This window comes from Myxine glutinosa, chromosome 3 (assembly GCF_964187855.1).
Source record: "Myxine glutinosa chromosome 3, kmMyxGlut1.1, whole genome shotgun sequence".
In the NCBI taxonomy this organism is placed as follows: domain Eukaryota; kingdom Metazoa; phylum Chordata; class Myxini; order Myxiniformes; family Myxinidae; genus Myxine; species Myxine glutinosa.
The window spans coordinates 193,537,152-193,554,904 of NC_136263.1; the positions used below are offsets into that span (position 1 = coordinate 193,537,152).

At 36.5% G+C, this 17,753-nt stretch overlaps 1 protein-coding gene across 1 annotated transcript in view; it reads right to left on the reverse strand.

The window, feature by feature from the left end:
* The window catches only part of LOC137424097 (uncharacterized), a 175,100-nt gene that overhangs the window by 63,940 nt on the left and 93,407 nt on the right, over positions 1-17,753 (reverse strand). Inside the window, exons 14-17 of the mRNA XM_068111564.2 lie at positions 16,729-16,782; positions 16,524-16,577; positions 5,910-5,963; positions 5,712-5,765 (exon numbers count right to left, since the gene is read on the reverse strand). Of these exons, the coding sequence (XP_067967665.2) occupies positions 5,712-5,765; positions 5,910-5,963; positions 16,524-16,577; positions 16,729-16,782 (216 nt within the window). The remainder of the gene's footprint in view (positions 1-5,711; positions 5,766-5,909; positions 5,964-16,523; positions 16,578-16,728; positions 16,783-17,753) is intronic.

Below are 17,753 nucleotides of genomic sequence, written 5' to 3' on the forward strand. Positions count from 1 at the left end.
AACAGCTCTCCCTACCTCTTCCACCTCTTCCACATCTTACCCTACCCCTCCTCCCCCCTGTTCTGTATCTGATGCTCCCCCTTCCTCTTCATTAACGGTATGGACCTCAAACATCCGGGGCCTTCGTTCAAACTTAACTGATCTCTCCATACAGGTTGCTTCTGTCAAACCAGACGTGATCTGCTTAACAGAAACTTTCCTCCTTTATGATGTCTCTGATTCCATAGTATCTCTCCCGGGCTACTCCCTCCTCCGGTATGATAGACCTGAGCCTCGTCCTGGAGGCGGGGTTGCTATCTTTATCAAAAACTCTCTTCCTCACTCGCCCTGCACTGCACTCTCTCCACCTCACCCCCAGGAATACCTCTGGCTACGGCTTCCCCTTCGCTCCCACCTCTTGTTCATATGTGTGTTGTACCGTCCACCAAACAGTGATGACTCCATCTACATCTCGCTGTCTGATGATATGGACCAACTTCTAACTACTCATCCCAACTCTCTCTTCCTCATATGTGGTGATTTCAACTGTCATCATGCCAGTTGGCTGGATGTGGGTACCTCTCTCACCAGCCATGGCTCCTCAGCAAAGGACTTCTGCGACTCACTGGGACTGACACAATCTGTCAATTTCCCGACCCGGATCTCAGTCAACGGAACATCTTCTCTTCTGGACTTGGTTATGACTAACTTCCCTGAAAATGTCTGCTGCTCTTCTTCTGCTCCGATCGGATCATCTGATCATGTCCTTGTTAAAGTGGACATCTCTCTGACTATCCTCAGGGAGCCTGCTCAGCGTCGACGAGTCTGGCATTTCACTCAGGCCAACTGGCACGGTCTTCAAGCAGCCATCAATCATCTGGACTGGTCTCCCATCTCTACCACCTCTGACATCAACTCATCCTGGGAATTCTTCCAAAGTAAATTGCTCTCTCTCATGCACAGATTTATCCCATCTCGTCTTCAGTTGTCATACCCTTCCTCCCGTCCATGGTACACGGAATCTTGTGGTGAGGCTGTTGCCCAGAAACAACTTGCCTTCGTCTCCTGGAAAGCAAATCCAACGGAAGGAAATCTCATTTCCTTTCACAAAGCCCGAAACAAGTGTGTGTCCACCCTCAGGAGAGCCAGGAAACAATATCTCTCCGTTCTCAAGACCGAACTCTCTTATCTGTCTCCCTCTTCCAAATCCTGGTGGCGTCTGGTCAAATCCGTTTCTGGTGTTTGTTCCCCCTCCATCCCCTCCCTTACCTCAAACGGCTACACAGCTGACTCCGCACGTGAAAAAGCTGAATGCCTCAACTCTGTGTTTGCCTCTAAATCTTGTGTCCCAAACCCATCCCTCTCTGTACCCACCATACCCAGTCGTACCCTGCTGCTCCTGGACTCCGTGTCCTTTCCTCCTGACAAGGTGGAAAAGTTTCTGTCAACCCTCGACTCTGATTCTGCAACTGGACCCGACGGCATCAGCCCACGGGTCCTAAAATCCTGCTCTGCTGCTCTATCTCACCCTCTCTCTGTTCTCTTCACCCTCTCTTTTGCTCAAGGTCAACTGCCATCTGCTTGGAAATCAGCCAACATCACCGCTTTGCACAAAAAAGGTGCAAAAACAGATCCTAGCAACTACAGACCAATCAGCCTTCTCCCAATTATCAGCAAAGTCATGGAATCCATCATTGCTTCTGATATGAAATCTTTCCTCTTCTCCAATGGCTTGATCTCTGATCATCAATTTGGTTTCAGACCAGGTCACTCTACTCTGGACATGCTGCTTCTGCTGTCTCAACAATGGATGGAGGTCCTCAATGCCAAACAGGAAATTAGAGCTGTCTCCCTCGACATATCACGTGCCTTCGACACGGTCTGGCACCCCGCTCTGCTCACCAAACTCTCCTCCTTTGGTATCCATGGAAATCTCCACGCATGGCTGGCGGACTTCCTCTCTAGTCGTCGTCAACGTGTGGCCCTGAATGGGTTTCTCTCATCTCCTCTTCCTGTTCAGGCTGGAGTTCCCCAAGGCAGTGTTCTGGGCCCCGTGCTTTTTCTGGTCTTCATCAATGATCTCTCTGACTCTCTCGAAAATCCTCTCTATCTCTTTGCTGATGACTCCACTCTCTGCCGCTCCATTCCTCTTCCCTCAGATCGGCAGTCTGCTGCCTCCTCACTCTCTGAAGACCTGGACAAAATCACAGACTGGTCAAACAAGTGGAACATGTCTTTCAATCCTGACAAATCTCACACTCTTACTATGTCTCTCCGAAAAGATCGACTGGACAACCCTCCCATCTACTTTCTCAACAATCCTCTCCAAGAAGTTCTGTCGCTCAAGATTTTGGGTCTCACTATCTGCCATGATCTTTCTTGGGAAAACCACATTTCCAAGCTGGCCTCCAAAGCCAGTCGCCGACTGGGCATCCTCCGTCGTGCGAAGTCCTTCCTTGGCACACCTGAGCTCCTCACCACATACAAGGCTTTCATCCGCAGCTCAATGGAATACTGTTCTCCCCTATGGGCCGGTGCTCCTGCCTCACACCTAGCTCGGCTTCACGCTGTTGAAACCAAAGCTTTCAGAATTATTGGAATCTCCCGCAATGAAGCTATCTCTGAGGGCCTTTCACTCACTCACCGCAGGCAGGTAGGTGGTCTTTCTGTCTTCTACCGACTCCTCTCCGGCCTTGCACCCCCAGCTCTCTCTGTGCTCTGTCCCCCAAATATTCCTACAGGTCGCACAAGATCTGCCAGCAACCCTCTGATGGTTAAACTGCCAAAATCTCGGCTCTCCGCTCACCTTCACTCTTTCATTCCTCTTTTCTCCCGCCTCTGGAACAAACTCCCTCACTCCCTTCAATCCCACTCCTCCCTCCAGGTCTTTAAAACAGCTGTTCACCACCATCTCTTATCTTCCCCCATCCAAAACCTTGATCTTTTCTACCCCCGCTAATTCACCCCAGATCCACCTTGTTTGAAATTCCAACTTCTTTCCTGGAAGTCCTGGCAGTGTCCATATGTTTTATACCTCTCCCACTGCCCCCTTCCCCCCCCCCCAAAGCCCTCGCCCTCTCTCAGATCTCTCGATGTCTCCATGTCTCTCGGTCCCTGCTCTCAAATGTTGTGTTTGTGTCCTTCCCCCTCTCTCCCCATCTTGTCTACCGCTCCCTATGTTATATGTTTTATGTGTCGGTTTGTCTTTCTGTGTAATTAATGTTCGCTCTTTCACGAGCCTCGATCTTGTATTAAAAAAAAAAAAAAAAAAAAAAAAAAGAGCCATTTGTCAATTTTATCTATGCAGCGCTTTCGGAGATATAGAGGTGCAATTTTTTTTGGTTTTTCCAAGATGGCGCCCGTACCACGTGACCTATGACGCCATAATTATTATTAAATATTCTACAGGTGGAGTTGCACTTATGGTGAAAATTTCCTGTCAATCGGGAAATTGTTTCTCTACAACCAACGGTTGCAGAGAAAATCATATTTAGTCTGTGCGGACAAAGAAACAAACAGACAAACGGACTCAAATGCAATACCCTCTCTTCTGGCGAGGGTAATGATAACCATCAATAACTTCAAGCACATATATTATTTCTAGGAGCTATCACACCACAACGCAAAAGATCCTCGAGAGAAGGTTTATCAAGTGTCAATCAACACGCACTTCCTTTATCCTCCAAGATGGCAGAAGGTATATACAAGGATATAGTCTCCTGTTGCCGTGGAAGGGAGGACTAATACAGGTGTATGACATTTAAACAAGGTAGGGTTCAATAATGTAGGTGGAAAGTTGCCGGTGCTTCTCTTTCTCCATATTGTTGACAAAATGCATGTGGGCCTGAATTTACATATAAACACAGCCACTGATTGGCGAGGGGCCTTCAACATTTTAGTGCTAGCAGCAAAAAATAAATAATTTTCAGAGTTCTCAAAGATAGCCACCAGATTTCTATCTTTATCATCATCGTTATAGGTGTGACGGACTTTACACCAATCACACACCAAAGCATACTTAACAATCCATAAATCCATGACATAGGGTACCTATCAATCATTAATTCCATCACTAATGGTACCTACCAATCAATAAATCCATGACAAAGGGTATCTACCAACAATTAATTCCATCACTAATGGTACCTACCAATCAATAAATCCATGACAAAGGGTATCTACCAACAATTAATTCCATCACTAATGGTATCTACCAATCAATAAATCCATGACAAAGGGTACCTACCAACAGTTAATTCCATCACTAATGGTATCTACCAATCAAAAAATCCATGACAAAGGGTACCTACCAATCAATAAATCCATGACAAAGGGTACCTACCAACAGTTAATTCCATCACTAATGGTACCTTCCAATCAATAAATCCATGACAAAGGGTACCTACCAATCAATAAATCCATGACAAAGGGTACCTACCAATCAATAAATCCATGACAAAGGGTACCTACCAACAGTTAATTCCATCACTAATGGTACCTTCCAATCAATAAATCCATGACAAAGGGTACCTACCAATCAATAAATCCATGATAAAGGGCACCTACGAACAATTAATTCCATCACCAATGGTATCTACCAATCAAAAATCCATGATAAAGGGTACCTACCAATCAATAAATCCATGATAAAGGGCACCTACGAACAATTAATTCCATCACCAATGGTATCTACCAATCAAGAAATCCATGACAAAGGGTACCTACCAATCAATAAATCCATGATAAAGGGCATCTACGAACAATTAATTCCATCACCAATGGTATCTACCAATCAAAAAATCCATGACAAAGGGTACCTACCAAAACAGTTAATTACATCACCAATGGTACCTTCCAATCAATAAATCCATGACAAAGAGTACCCACCAACAATTAATTCCATCACTAATGGTACCTTCCAATCAATAAATCCATGACAAAGGGTACCTACCAATCAATAAATCAATGACAAAGGGTACCTATCAATCATTAATTCCATCATTAATGGTACCTACCAATCAATAAATCCATAGCAAAGGGTACCTACCAATCAATAAATCAATGACAAAGGGTACCTATCAATCATTAATTCCATCATTAATGGTACCTACCAATCAATAAATCAATGACAAAGGGTACCTATCAATCATTAATTCCATCACTAATGGTACCTTCCAATCAATAAATCCATAGCAAAGGGTACCTACCAATCAATAAATCAATGACAAAGGGTACCTATCAATCATTAATTCCATCATTAATGGTACCTACCAATAAATAAATCCATGAAAAGGGTACTTACCAATCAATAAATCAATGACAAAGGGTACCTATCAATCATTAATTCCATCACTAATGGTACCTTCCAATCAATAAATCCATGACAAAGGGTACCTACCAATCAATAAATCCATAGCAAAGGGTACCTACCAATAAATAAATCCATGACAAAGGGTACCTACCAACAATTAATTCCATCACTAATGGTACCTACCAATCAATAAATCAATGACAAAGGGTACCTATCAATCATTAATTCCATCATTAATGGTACCTACCAATAAATAAATCCATGAAAAGGGTACTTACCAACAATTAATTCCATCACTTATGGTGCCTAGCAATCAATAAATCCATGACAAAGGGTACCTACCAATCAATAAAGATTATTGATTTTGCAAGTAATAATTTCTCCTGTATGGTGGAAAATGCAGCATTTTGGAAATCCTTACCGCATCTCCCTTTGTTCCTGGAAAACCGAGGAATCCACGGATGCCTGGAACACCCTGCATGGCAGACAGAATGATCCCTTTAAATGTCAAAGTCTTGCGAAGAATCGAGTGTGATCATTTGCGTAAGACCCGCTCGCAAGTCCGATCGTTCTTAACTGTGGAACTCTCTGTTTATGGTTGACTGTTGAGAGTACTCACAGGTATGCCTTTGGGTCCTGGTACACCAGTTTCTCCTCTTCGCCCCAGCACTCCCTGGGGAACAAAAATAAACTAAAAACTTGAGAAACAATGACATGGGCGGGGATAAGAAGCAGCAAATTTGATTGGTTGTGATGAGTTTAAATGCTGTAACATTTTGGCCAAGTAGTACTAAACGGAAGGGTTGTGAAAATGCTAAATGGAAGGCCTTCGCCGCCGTTGATAGTGTCTTACACACCTCCTTATTTAACACGTTACATTAGTTATTTGTGCTTGTTGTTTGTGTTCTTCATGAACGTTGCTAAAAACAGTAATTTTCCTGTTTGGAATGATTTCCAATTTACAAAAAACCCTTTAGAATTACACTTTATAATCCATTATAATTACACTTTAGAACCCCTTAAAAGTACCCTTTAGAACCCTTTAGAATTACCCTTTATAATCCATTATAATGACCCTTTAGACCCATTAAAAGTACCCATTAGAACCCTTTAGAATTACCCTTTATAACCCATTATAATAATCCTTTAGAACCCCTTATATGTACCCTTTCAAAGCCCTTAGAACCGCTTAGAATTACCCTTTATAACACATTATAATTACCCTTTAGAACCGCTTATAATTACCCGATATAACCCTTTAAAATTACCCTTTAGAACCCCTCAAATGTACCCTTGAGAAGCCTTTGGAATTACCCTTTAGAACCCCTTAAAGTCTTAAACGTACCCTTAAAAGCCTTTAGAATTACCCTTTAGAAGCCTTTAGAATTACCCTTTAGAACCCCTTTAGAATTACCCTTTAGAACCCTTTAGAACTAATTAGAATTACCCTTTAGAACACATGAGAATTACCGTTTAGAACCATATAGAACTCATTAGAATTACCCTTTAGAACTCATTAGAATTACCCTTTAGAACCCTTTAGAATTAGACTTTAGAACCCTTTGTAAATCCCCGTTAGATCCCTTTAGGATGCTGTAGAATTACTTTTTAGAGCGCTTTAGAATTACCCTATATAACCCTTTATAATTACCCTTTAGAACTCCTTAAACGTACCCTTTAGAAACCTTTAGAATTACCCTTTACAACCCCTTAAAAGCTCTTAGAATTACCTTTTAGGACCCTTTAGAATTACCCTTTAAAAGCATTTAGAACTTATTAGAATTACCCTTTATAACACATGAGAATTACCGTTTAGAACCATCTAGAAACCATTAAAATTACTCTTTAGAACGCATTAGAATTACCCTTTAGAACCCTTTAGAACTTATTAGAAATACCCTTTAGGACCCTTTAGAATTACCCTTTAGCATTACCCTTTAAAACCTTTTAAAATTACCCTTTAGAACCCCTTAAAACCTTTTAGAATTACCCTTTGGAACCCTCTAGAATTACCCTGGAGAATTACCCTTTCGAACCCGTTAGAGCTCATTAGAATTACCCTTTAGAATTACCCTTTAGAATTCATAAGAATTACCGTTTAGAATGCATTAGAATTACCCTTTAGAATCACCCATTAGAACTCAATAGAATTACCCTTTAGAACTCATTAGAATTACCCTTTAGAATTACCCTTTAGAATTCATAAGAATTACCGTTTAGAATGCATTAGAATTACCCTTTAGAATCACCCATTAGAACTCAATAGAATTACCCTTTAGAACTCATTAGAATTACCCTTTAGAATCCTTTAGAATTACACTTTAGAACCCTTTAGAATTACCTTTAGAACCCATTAGAATTACATTTAGAACCCTTTAGATCTTATTAGAAATACCCTTTAGAACCCTTTAGAATTACCCTTTAGAATTACCCTTTAAAATTACCCTTTAGAACCCCTTAGAACCGTTTAGAATAACCCTTTAGAACTCTTTGGAATTACCCTTTAGAATTACCCTTTCGAACCCGTTGGAGCTCATTAGAATTACCCTTTAGAATTACCCTTTAGAACTCATTAGAATTACCTTTTAGAACTCATTAGAATTACCCTTTAGAATGCATTAGAATTACCCTTTAGAACTCATTAGAATTACCCTTTAGAATGCATTACAACTCATTAGAATTACCTTTTATAACTCATTAGAATTACCCTTTAGAATGCATTAGAACTCATTATAATTACCCTTTATAACTCATTAGAATTACCCTTTAGAATGCATTAGAATTACCCTTTATAACTCATTAGAATGACCCTTTAGAACTCATTAGAATTACCCTTTAGAACTCATTAGAATTACCCTTTAGAATGCATTAGAACTCATTAGAATTACCCTTTATAACTCATTAGAATTACCCTTTAGAATGCATTAGAACTCATAATTACCCTTTATAACTCATTAGAATTACCCTTTAGAACTCATTAGAATTACCCTTTAGAACTCATTAGAATTACCCTTTAGAATGCATTAGAATTACCCTTTAGAACTCATTAGAATTACCCTTTAGAATGCATTAGATTTACCCTTTAGAACTCATTAGATTTACCCTTTAGAACTCATTAGAATTACCCTTTAGAACTCATTAGAATTGCCCTTTAGAACTCATTAGAATTACCCTTTAAAATGCATTAGAATGACCCTTTAGAACTCATTAGAATTACCCTTTAGAACTCATTAGAATTACCCTTTAGAATGCATTAGATTTACCCTTTAGAACTCATTAGATTTACCCTTTAGAACTCATTAGAATTACCCTTTAGAACTCATTAGAATTGCCCTTTAGAACTCATTAGAATTACCCTTTAAAATGCATTAGAATTACCCTTTAGAACTCATTAGAATTGCCCTTTAGAACTCATTAGAATTACCCTTTAGAATGCATTAGAATTACCCTTTAGAATGCATGAGAATTACCCTTTAGAATGCATTAGAATTACCCTTTAGAATGCATGAGAATTACCCTTTAGAATGCATTAGAATTACCCTTTAGAATGCATGAGAATTACCCTTTAGAATGCATGAGAATTACCCTTTAGAATGCATTAGAATTACCCTTTAGAATGCATGAGAATTACCCTTTAGAATGCATTAGAATTACCCTTTAGAATGCATTAGAATTACCCTTTAGAATGCATTAGAATTACCCTTTAGAATGCATTAGAATTACCCTTTAGAACTCATTAGAATTACCCTTTAGAATGCATTAGAATTGCCCTTTAGAATGCATTAGAATTACCCTTTAGAATGCATGAGAATTACCCTTTAGAATGCATTAGAATTACCCTTTAGAATGCATGAGAATTACCCTTTAGAATGCATTAGAATTACCCTTTAGAATGCATTAGAATTACCCTTTAGAATGCATTAGAATTACCCTTTAGGAATCATTAGAATTACCCTTTAGAATGCATTAGAATTACCCTTTAGAACTCATTAGAATTACCCTTTAGAATGCATTAGATTTACCCTTTAGAACTCATTAGATTTACCCTTTAGAACTCATTAGAATTACCCTTTAGAACTCATTAGAATTGCCCTTTAGAACTCATTAGAATTACCCTTTAAAATGCATTAGAATGACCCTTTAGAACTCATTAGAATTACGCTTTAGAACTCATTAGAATTACCCTTTAGAATGCATTAGATTTACCCTTTAGAACTCATTAGATTTACCCTTTATAACTCATTAGAATTACCCTTTAGAACTCATTAGAATTGCCCTTTAGAACTCATTAGAATTACCCTTTAGAATGCATTAGAATTACCCTTTAGAACTCATTAGAATTACCCTTTAAAATGCATTAGAATTACCCTTTAGAATGCATTCGAATTACCCTTTAGAACTCATTAGAATTACCCTTTAAAATGCATTAGAATTACCCTTTAGAACTCATTAGAATTACCCTTTAGAACTCATTAGAATTACCCTTTAGAATGCATTAGAATTACCCTTTAGAACTCATTAGAATTACCCTTTAAAATGCATTAGAATTACCCTTTAGAATGCATGAGAATTACCCTTTAGAACTCATTAGAATTACCCTTTAGAATGCATTAGAATTACCCTTTAAAATGCATTAGAATTACCCTTTAGAACTCATTAGAATTACCCTTTAGAATGCATTAGAATTACCCTTTAGAACTCATTAGAATTACCCTTTAAAATGCATTAGAATTACCCTTTAGAATGCATTAGAATTACCCTTTAGAACTCATTAGAATTACCCTTTAGAATGCATTAGAATTACCCTTTAGAACTCATTAGAATTACCCTTTAAAATGCATTAGAATTACCCTTTAGAACTCATTAGAATTGCCCTTTAGAACTCATTAGAATTACCCTTTAAAATGCATTAGAATTACCCTTTAGAACTCATTAGAATTACCCTTTAAAATGCATTAGAATTACCCTTTAGAACTCATTAGAATTACCCTTTAGAACTCATTAGAATTACCCTTTAAAATGCATTAGAATTACCCTTTAGAACTCATTAGAATTACCCTTTAGAATGCATTAGAATTACCCTTTAGAACTCATTAGAATTACCCTTTAAAATGCATTAGAATTACCCTTTAGAACTCATTAGAATTGCCCTTTAGAACTCATTAGAATTACCCTTTAAAATGCATTAGAATTACCCTTTAGAATGCATGAGAATTACCCTTTAGAATGCATGAGAATTACCCTTTGGAACTCATTAGAATTGCCCTTTAGAACTCATTAGAATTGCCCTTTAGAACTCATTAGAATTACCCTTTAGAATGCATTAGAATTACCCTTTAGAATGCATGAGAATTACCCTTTAGAATGCATTAGAATTACCCTTTAGAATGCATGAGAATTACCCTTTAGAATGCATTAGAATTACCCTTTAGAATGCATGAGAATTACCCTTTAGAATGCATTAGAATTACCCTTTAGAATGCATGAGAATTACCCTTTAGAATGCATGAGAATTACCCTTTAGAATGCATTAGAATTACCCTTTAGAATGCATTAGAATTACCCTTTAGAATGCATTAGAATTACCCTTTAGAATGCATTAGAATTACCCTTTAGAACTCATTAGAATTACCCTTTAGAATGCATTAGAATTGCCCTTTAGAATGCATTAGAATTACCCTTTAGAATGCATGAGAATTACCCTTTAGAATGCATTAGAATTACCCTTTAGAATGCATGAGAATTACCCTTTAGAATGCATTAGAATTACCCTTTAGAATGCATTAGAATTACCCTTTAGAATGCATTAGAATTACCCTTTAGAATGCATTAGAATTACCCTTTAGAACTCATTAGAATTACCCTTTAGAATGCATTAGAATTACCCTTTAGAACTCATTAGAATTACCCTTTAGAATGCATTATAATTACCCTTTAGAACTCATTATAATTACTCTTTAGAACTCATTAGAATTACCCTTTAGAACTCATTAGAATTACCCTTTAGAACTCATTATAATTACTCTTTAGAACTCATTAGAATTACCCTTTAGAACTCATTATAATTACCCTTTAGAACTCATTAGAATTACCCTTTAGAACTCATTATAATTACTCTTTAGAACTCATTAGAATTACCCTTTAGAACTCATTATAATTACCCTTTAGAACTCATTAGAATTACACTTTAGAACTCATAAGAATTACCCTTTAGAACTCATTATAATTACCCTTTAGAACTCATTATAATTACCCTTTAGAACTCATTATAATTACCCTTTAGAACTCATTAGAATTACCCTTTAGAACTCATTATAATTACCCTTTATAACTCATTATAATTACCCTTTAGAACTCATTGTAATTACCCTTTAGAACTCATTAGAATTACCCTTTAGAACTCATTATAATTACACTTTAGAACTCATTAGAATTACCCTTTAGAACTCATTATAATTACCCTTTAGAACTCATTAGAATTACACTTTAGAACTCATTATAATTACTCTTTAGAACTCATTAGAATTACTCTTTAGAACTCATTAGAATTACCCTTTAGAACTCATTAGAATTACCCTTTAGAACTCATTATAATTACCCTTTAGAACTCATTAGAATTGCCCTTTAGAACTCATTAGAATTACCCTTTAGAACTCATTAGAATTACCCTTTAGAACTCATTATAATTACACTTTAGAACTCATTAGAATTACACTTTAGAACTCATTATAATTACCCTTTAGAACTCATTATAATTACCCTTTAGAACTCATTAGAATTGCCCTTTAGAACTCATTAGAATTACCCTTTAGAACTCATTAGAATTACCCTTTAGAACTCATTATAATTACCCTTTAGAACTCATTAGAATTACACTTTAGAACTCATTATAATTACTCTTTAGAACTCATTAGAATTACTTTTTAGAGCTCATTAGAATTACCCTTTAGAATGCATTAGAATTACCCTTTAGAACTCATTAGAATTGCCCTTTAGAACTCATTATAATTACCCTTTAGAACTCATTAGAATTGCCCTTTAGAACTCATTAGAATTACCCTTTAGAACTCATTAGAATTACCCTTTATAACTCATTAGAATTACCCTTTAGAATGCATTAGAATTACCCTTTAGAACTCATTATAATTACCCTTTATAACTCATTAGAATTGCCCTTTAGAATGCATTAGAATTACCCTTTAGAATGCATTAGAATTACCCTTTAGAATGCATTAGAATTACCCTTTAGAACTCATTATAATTACCCTTTATAACTCATTAGAATTGCCCTTTAGAATGCATTAGAATTACCCTTTAGAACTCATTATAATTACCCTTTATAACTCATTAGAATTACCCTTTAGAATGCATTAGAATTACCCTTTAGAACTCATTATAATTACCCTTTATAACTCATTAGAATTGCCCTTTAGAATGCATTAGAATTACCCTTTAGAATGCATTAGAATTACCCTTTAGAATGCATTAGAATTACCCTTTAGAACTCATTATAATTACCCTTTGTAACTCATTAGAATTGCCCTTTAGAATGCATTAGAATTACCCTTTAGAATGCATTAGAATTACCCTTTAGAACTCATTAGAATTACCCTTTAGAATGCATTAGAATTACACTTTAGAACTCATTAGAATTACCCTTTAGAACTCATTAGAATTACCCTTTAGAACTCATTAGAATTACCCTTTAGAACTCATTAGAATTACCCTCTAGAATTACACTTTAGAACTCATTAGAATTACCCTTTAGAACGCATTAGAACTCATTAGAATTACCCTATAGAACTCATTAGAATTACCCTTTAGAACTAATTAGAATTACCCTTTAGAACTCATTAGAATTACCCTTTAGAACTCATTAGAATTACCCTTTAGAACTCATTAGAATTACCCTCTAGAATTACACTTTAGAACTCATTCGAATTACCCTTTAGAACGCATTAGAACTCATTAGAATTACCCTTTAGAACTCATTAGAATTACCCTTTAGAACGCATTAGAATTACCCTCTAGAATTACACTTTAGAACTCATTAGAATTACCCTTTAGAACGCATTAGAATTACCCTCTAGAATTACACTTTAGAACTCATTAGAACTCATTAGAATTACCCTTTAGAATTACACTTTAGAACTCATTAGAATTACCCTTTAGAACGCATTAGAACTCATTAGAATTACCCTTTAGAACGCATTAGAACTCATTAGAATTACCCTTTAGAACGCATTAGAACTCATTAGAATTACCCTTTAGAACGCATTAGAACTCATTAGAATTACCCTTTAGAACGCATTAGAACTCATTAGAATTACCCTTTAGAACGCATTAGAACTCATTAGAATTACCCTTTAGAACGCATTAGAACTCATTAGAATTACCCTTTAGAACGCATTAGAACTCATTAGAATTACCCTTTAGAACGCATTAGAACTCATTAGAATTACCCTTTAGAACGCATTAGAACTCATTAGAATTACCCTTTAGAATTACACTTTAGAACTCATTAGAATTACCCTTTAGAACGCATTAGAACTCATTAGAATTACCCTTTACAACTCATTAGAATTACCCTTTAGAACGCATTAGAATTACATTTTAGAACTCATTAGAATTACCCTTTAGAACGCATTAGAATTACCCTTTAGAACTCATTAGAATTACCCTCTAGAATTACACTTTAGAACTCATTCGAATTACCCTTTAGAATGCATTAGAACTCATTAGAATTACCCTTTAGAACTCATTAGAATTACCCTTTAGAACGCATTAAAATTACCCTCTAGAATTACACTTTAGAACTCATTAGAATTACCCTTTAGAACGCATTAGAATTACCCTCTAGAATTACACTTTAGAACTCATTAGAATTACCCTTTAGAACGCATTAGAATTACCCTCTAGAATTACACTTTAGAACTCATTAGAATTACCCTTTAGAACTCATTAGAATTACCCTTTAGAACGCATTAGAATTACCCTCTAGAATTACACTTTAGAACTCATTAGAATTACCCTTTAGAACGCATTAGAACTCATTAGAATTACCCTTTAGAACTCATTAGAATTACCCTTTAGAACGCATTAGAATTACCCTCTAGAATTACACTTTAGAACTCATTAGAATTACCCTTTAGAACTCATTAGAATTACCCTTTAGAACGCATTAGAATTACCCTCTAGAATTACACTTTAGAACTCATTAGAATTACCCTTTATAATTACCCTTTCGAACTCATTAGAATTACACTTTAGAACTCATTAGAATTACCCTTTATAATTACCCTTTCGAACTCATTAGAATTACCCTTTGGAACTCATTAGAATTACCCTTTGGAACTCATTAGAATTACCCTTTATAATTACCCTTTCGAACTCATTAGAATTACCCCTTAGAACTCATTAGAATTACCCTTTAGAACGCATTAGAATTACCCTCTAGAATTACACTTTAGAACTCATTAGAATTACCCTTTATAATTACCCTTTCGAACTCATTAGAATTACACTTTAGAACTCATTAGAATTACCCTTTATAACTCATTAGAATTACCCTTTGGAACTCATTAGAATTAACCTTTATAATTACCCTTTCGAACTCATTAGAATTACACTTTAGAACTCATTATAATTACCCTTTATAACTCATTAGAATTACCCTTTATAACTCATTAGAATTACCCTTTGGAACTCATTAGAATTAACCTTTATAATTACCCTTTAGAACTCATTAGAATTACCCTTTAGAACTCATTAGAATTACACTTTAGAACTCATTAGAATTACCCTTTATAACTCATTAGAATTACCCTTTAGAACCCCTGAAACATACCATTTAGAAGCCTTTAGAATGACACTTTAGAACCCTTTAAGAATTACCCTTTAGAACCCTTTAGAATCACCCTTTAAACCCCTTTAGAATTACCTATAGAACCCTTTAGAACTCATTAGATTTACCCTTTAGAAGCTTTTAGAATTACCCTTTAGAACCCCTTAGAATTACCCTTTAGAACCCTTTAGAATTAAACATTGTGGGTTAGAAAGGTTTTTCATCATTTTTGATGGATGGATGGACATATACAAATATTGAAGCGGCTTCACTGCTTAAAAATGATCTCACTCCTCTCTGAGCTTGCATGATTCGGGACAAATTCAGAGCTAACATGTTTGCTGCAAAGAATTGTGGGATACAGATGTGGTCAGTTTATTCCAATATGGCGAATGATGGACTTTTTTGTATGCATAGTCGAGGCTCGTGGAAGAGCTAGTACTAGTACACTGGTTGAATGAGGACACAACAGGACAAAAGGAAGAGTTGAGAGAGGGGAGAAACAGCAACAGTATAGTTGAAGGCCAAGACAGAGGCAGACCTGGACAAACAATGGGTGTGAGGAGAATGAGGGTCAGGAGAGGATGCATAGTGTGGACAAGATGGATACAGAAGGAAACTCTCAGAAGGGAAAACTGAAATTTGGAAAGAGGAGGGATTGGGGTGGGGGTAACGAGAGTAGAAAAGATCATGGTTTTGGATGGGGGATGATCTGAGATAGTGGGGAACAGTTGTCTTGAAGACCTGGAGGGGAGAATGAGATTGAAGAGGATGTGGAAGTTGGTTGGGCAGGTGGGGAAAAAGAGGAATAAATGAGTGGAGGTGAGCAGTGATACAGAACTTAGGTAGTTAAACCAGAAGGGGGTTTCATGGTGGACCGTGTGAGCCTTGCAGAAACCTGGGGAAGAAAGGAGGTAGTAGCAGACAGAGACCACGACCTGTCTGCAATGGCGAAGTGATAGGCCCATAGACTCAGCTTCATCGTGGGAGATTCCAATAATCTTGAAGGCCTTGAAGGCCACAGTAAAAGACTTGTTTTAAAGGAAAGATATTGATGGTTCTATTTTACCATGTTACATTGATAGCCAACATCCAGCCGAAGATCTGCGGAGATGATTGTGGACAAAAGCAACAGAAAAGTTGCTTCACTTCCTCAGCTCATGGATGATGTTGTGGTTGAAACTCAGTCCCATCAATTTCCAAGTTTTTTGGAAAATAATAATTCGGATATCGAAAGATATCATAGTGCAGTGATAACAGTTATCATAAAGTAGTGATATCCTTATCAGAATAAATGATTGATGGAATATACTGTATAATAATTTAAGTCTTGACGTCATTGAGGGTTAGGTCCATTATTCACATCATTTGATTGCACCCATCACCTACCAAATCTCCCAGGTGACCCGGTACACCTATTGGTCCGTCTCCTCCACTGGGACCCTGCAAAGATATTATAAACGTCATCAAAATGAACATTTACCCGGTATATCCAAACAACTGGTGACATAAACATGGAGCAATGACGCCCTTGATTAATAATTTTTAACATTATGTTGGGTTCATTTATTTGTAAAACATATATAAAACTCACTCTGTCTCCTTTAGCTCCAATCCTGCCAGGTGGCCCAAAAATCCCAAAAGTGCCCTGGTCACAGGATAAGGGAATAAATGATTAGACAAAAGTATGGATTCAACTGAACATGATCTTTCATTATGCATGACGAGGATCGGAATCATTTATTCCCGTGGGACTTGTGTTGTCAAAAATAAAAACAAAACCCCAATGCCCCCATTTGATGTGAGAGGCACTTCCTGCGGGTTTGTAAGTGAGAGTACCAGGAGGGTCTATGGCTAAAAACCCAGGTGCATTTAATATATAAAGCTCTTTCTAACCACTGACTGATGTTAATGTTCTGCACCTTTTGGTGTCGTAGAAAGCTGAAATTTGGTGTGCCGACGGACATCGAAGTCGGTACACCGGGAAAAATCACAGAACCATCGGAAAGCATCCGCAAATGAAAATTTACGTTAAAAAACCGGAAAACGTCCATAAAAATAACCTCAATCGAATAAGCTTTGAAAACTTTAATTGCTTAAGTGTAAAGTGAAATTAAAATCTCAATGAAAATTTACGTAAAAACCACAAATGCATCCATAAAAAGAAACTCAATCTATATATAACATTTGAAAATTGTAATTTCTAAGTGTAAACTGAAATAAATATCTCAATGAAAATTTACGTAAAAACCATGAATGCGTCCGGAAAAAAACCTTAATCGATATCTAATATTTGAAAATTGTCATTTCTAAGGTGTAAACTCAAATAAATATCTCAATGAAAATTGACGTTAAAACTGTAAACGCATCCATAAAAAGAAACTCAATCTATATGTAACATTTGAAAATTGTTATTTCTAAAGCACAAACTGAAATAAATATCTCAATGGAAATGTACGTAAAAACCGCAAATGCATCCGTAAAAAAAACTCAATCTATATCTAACATTTGAATAATCTAACTTTAGAAATTATTTCCACGTAATTTCTAAAATGTAAACTGAAATAAATATCTCAATTAAAATTAGAACCATACCATAGTGGAGATAGAACTGTGTAG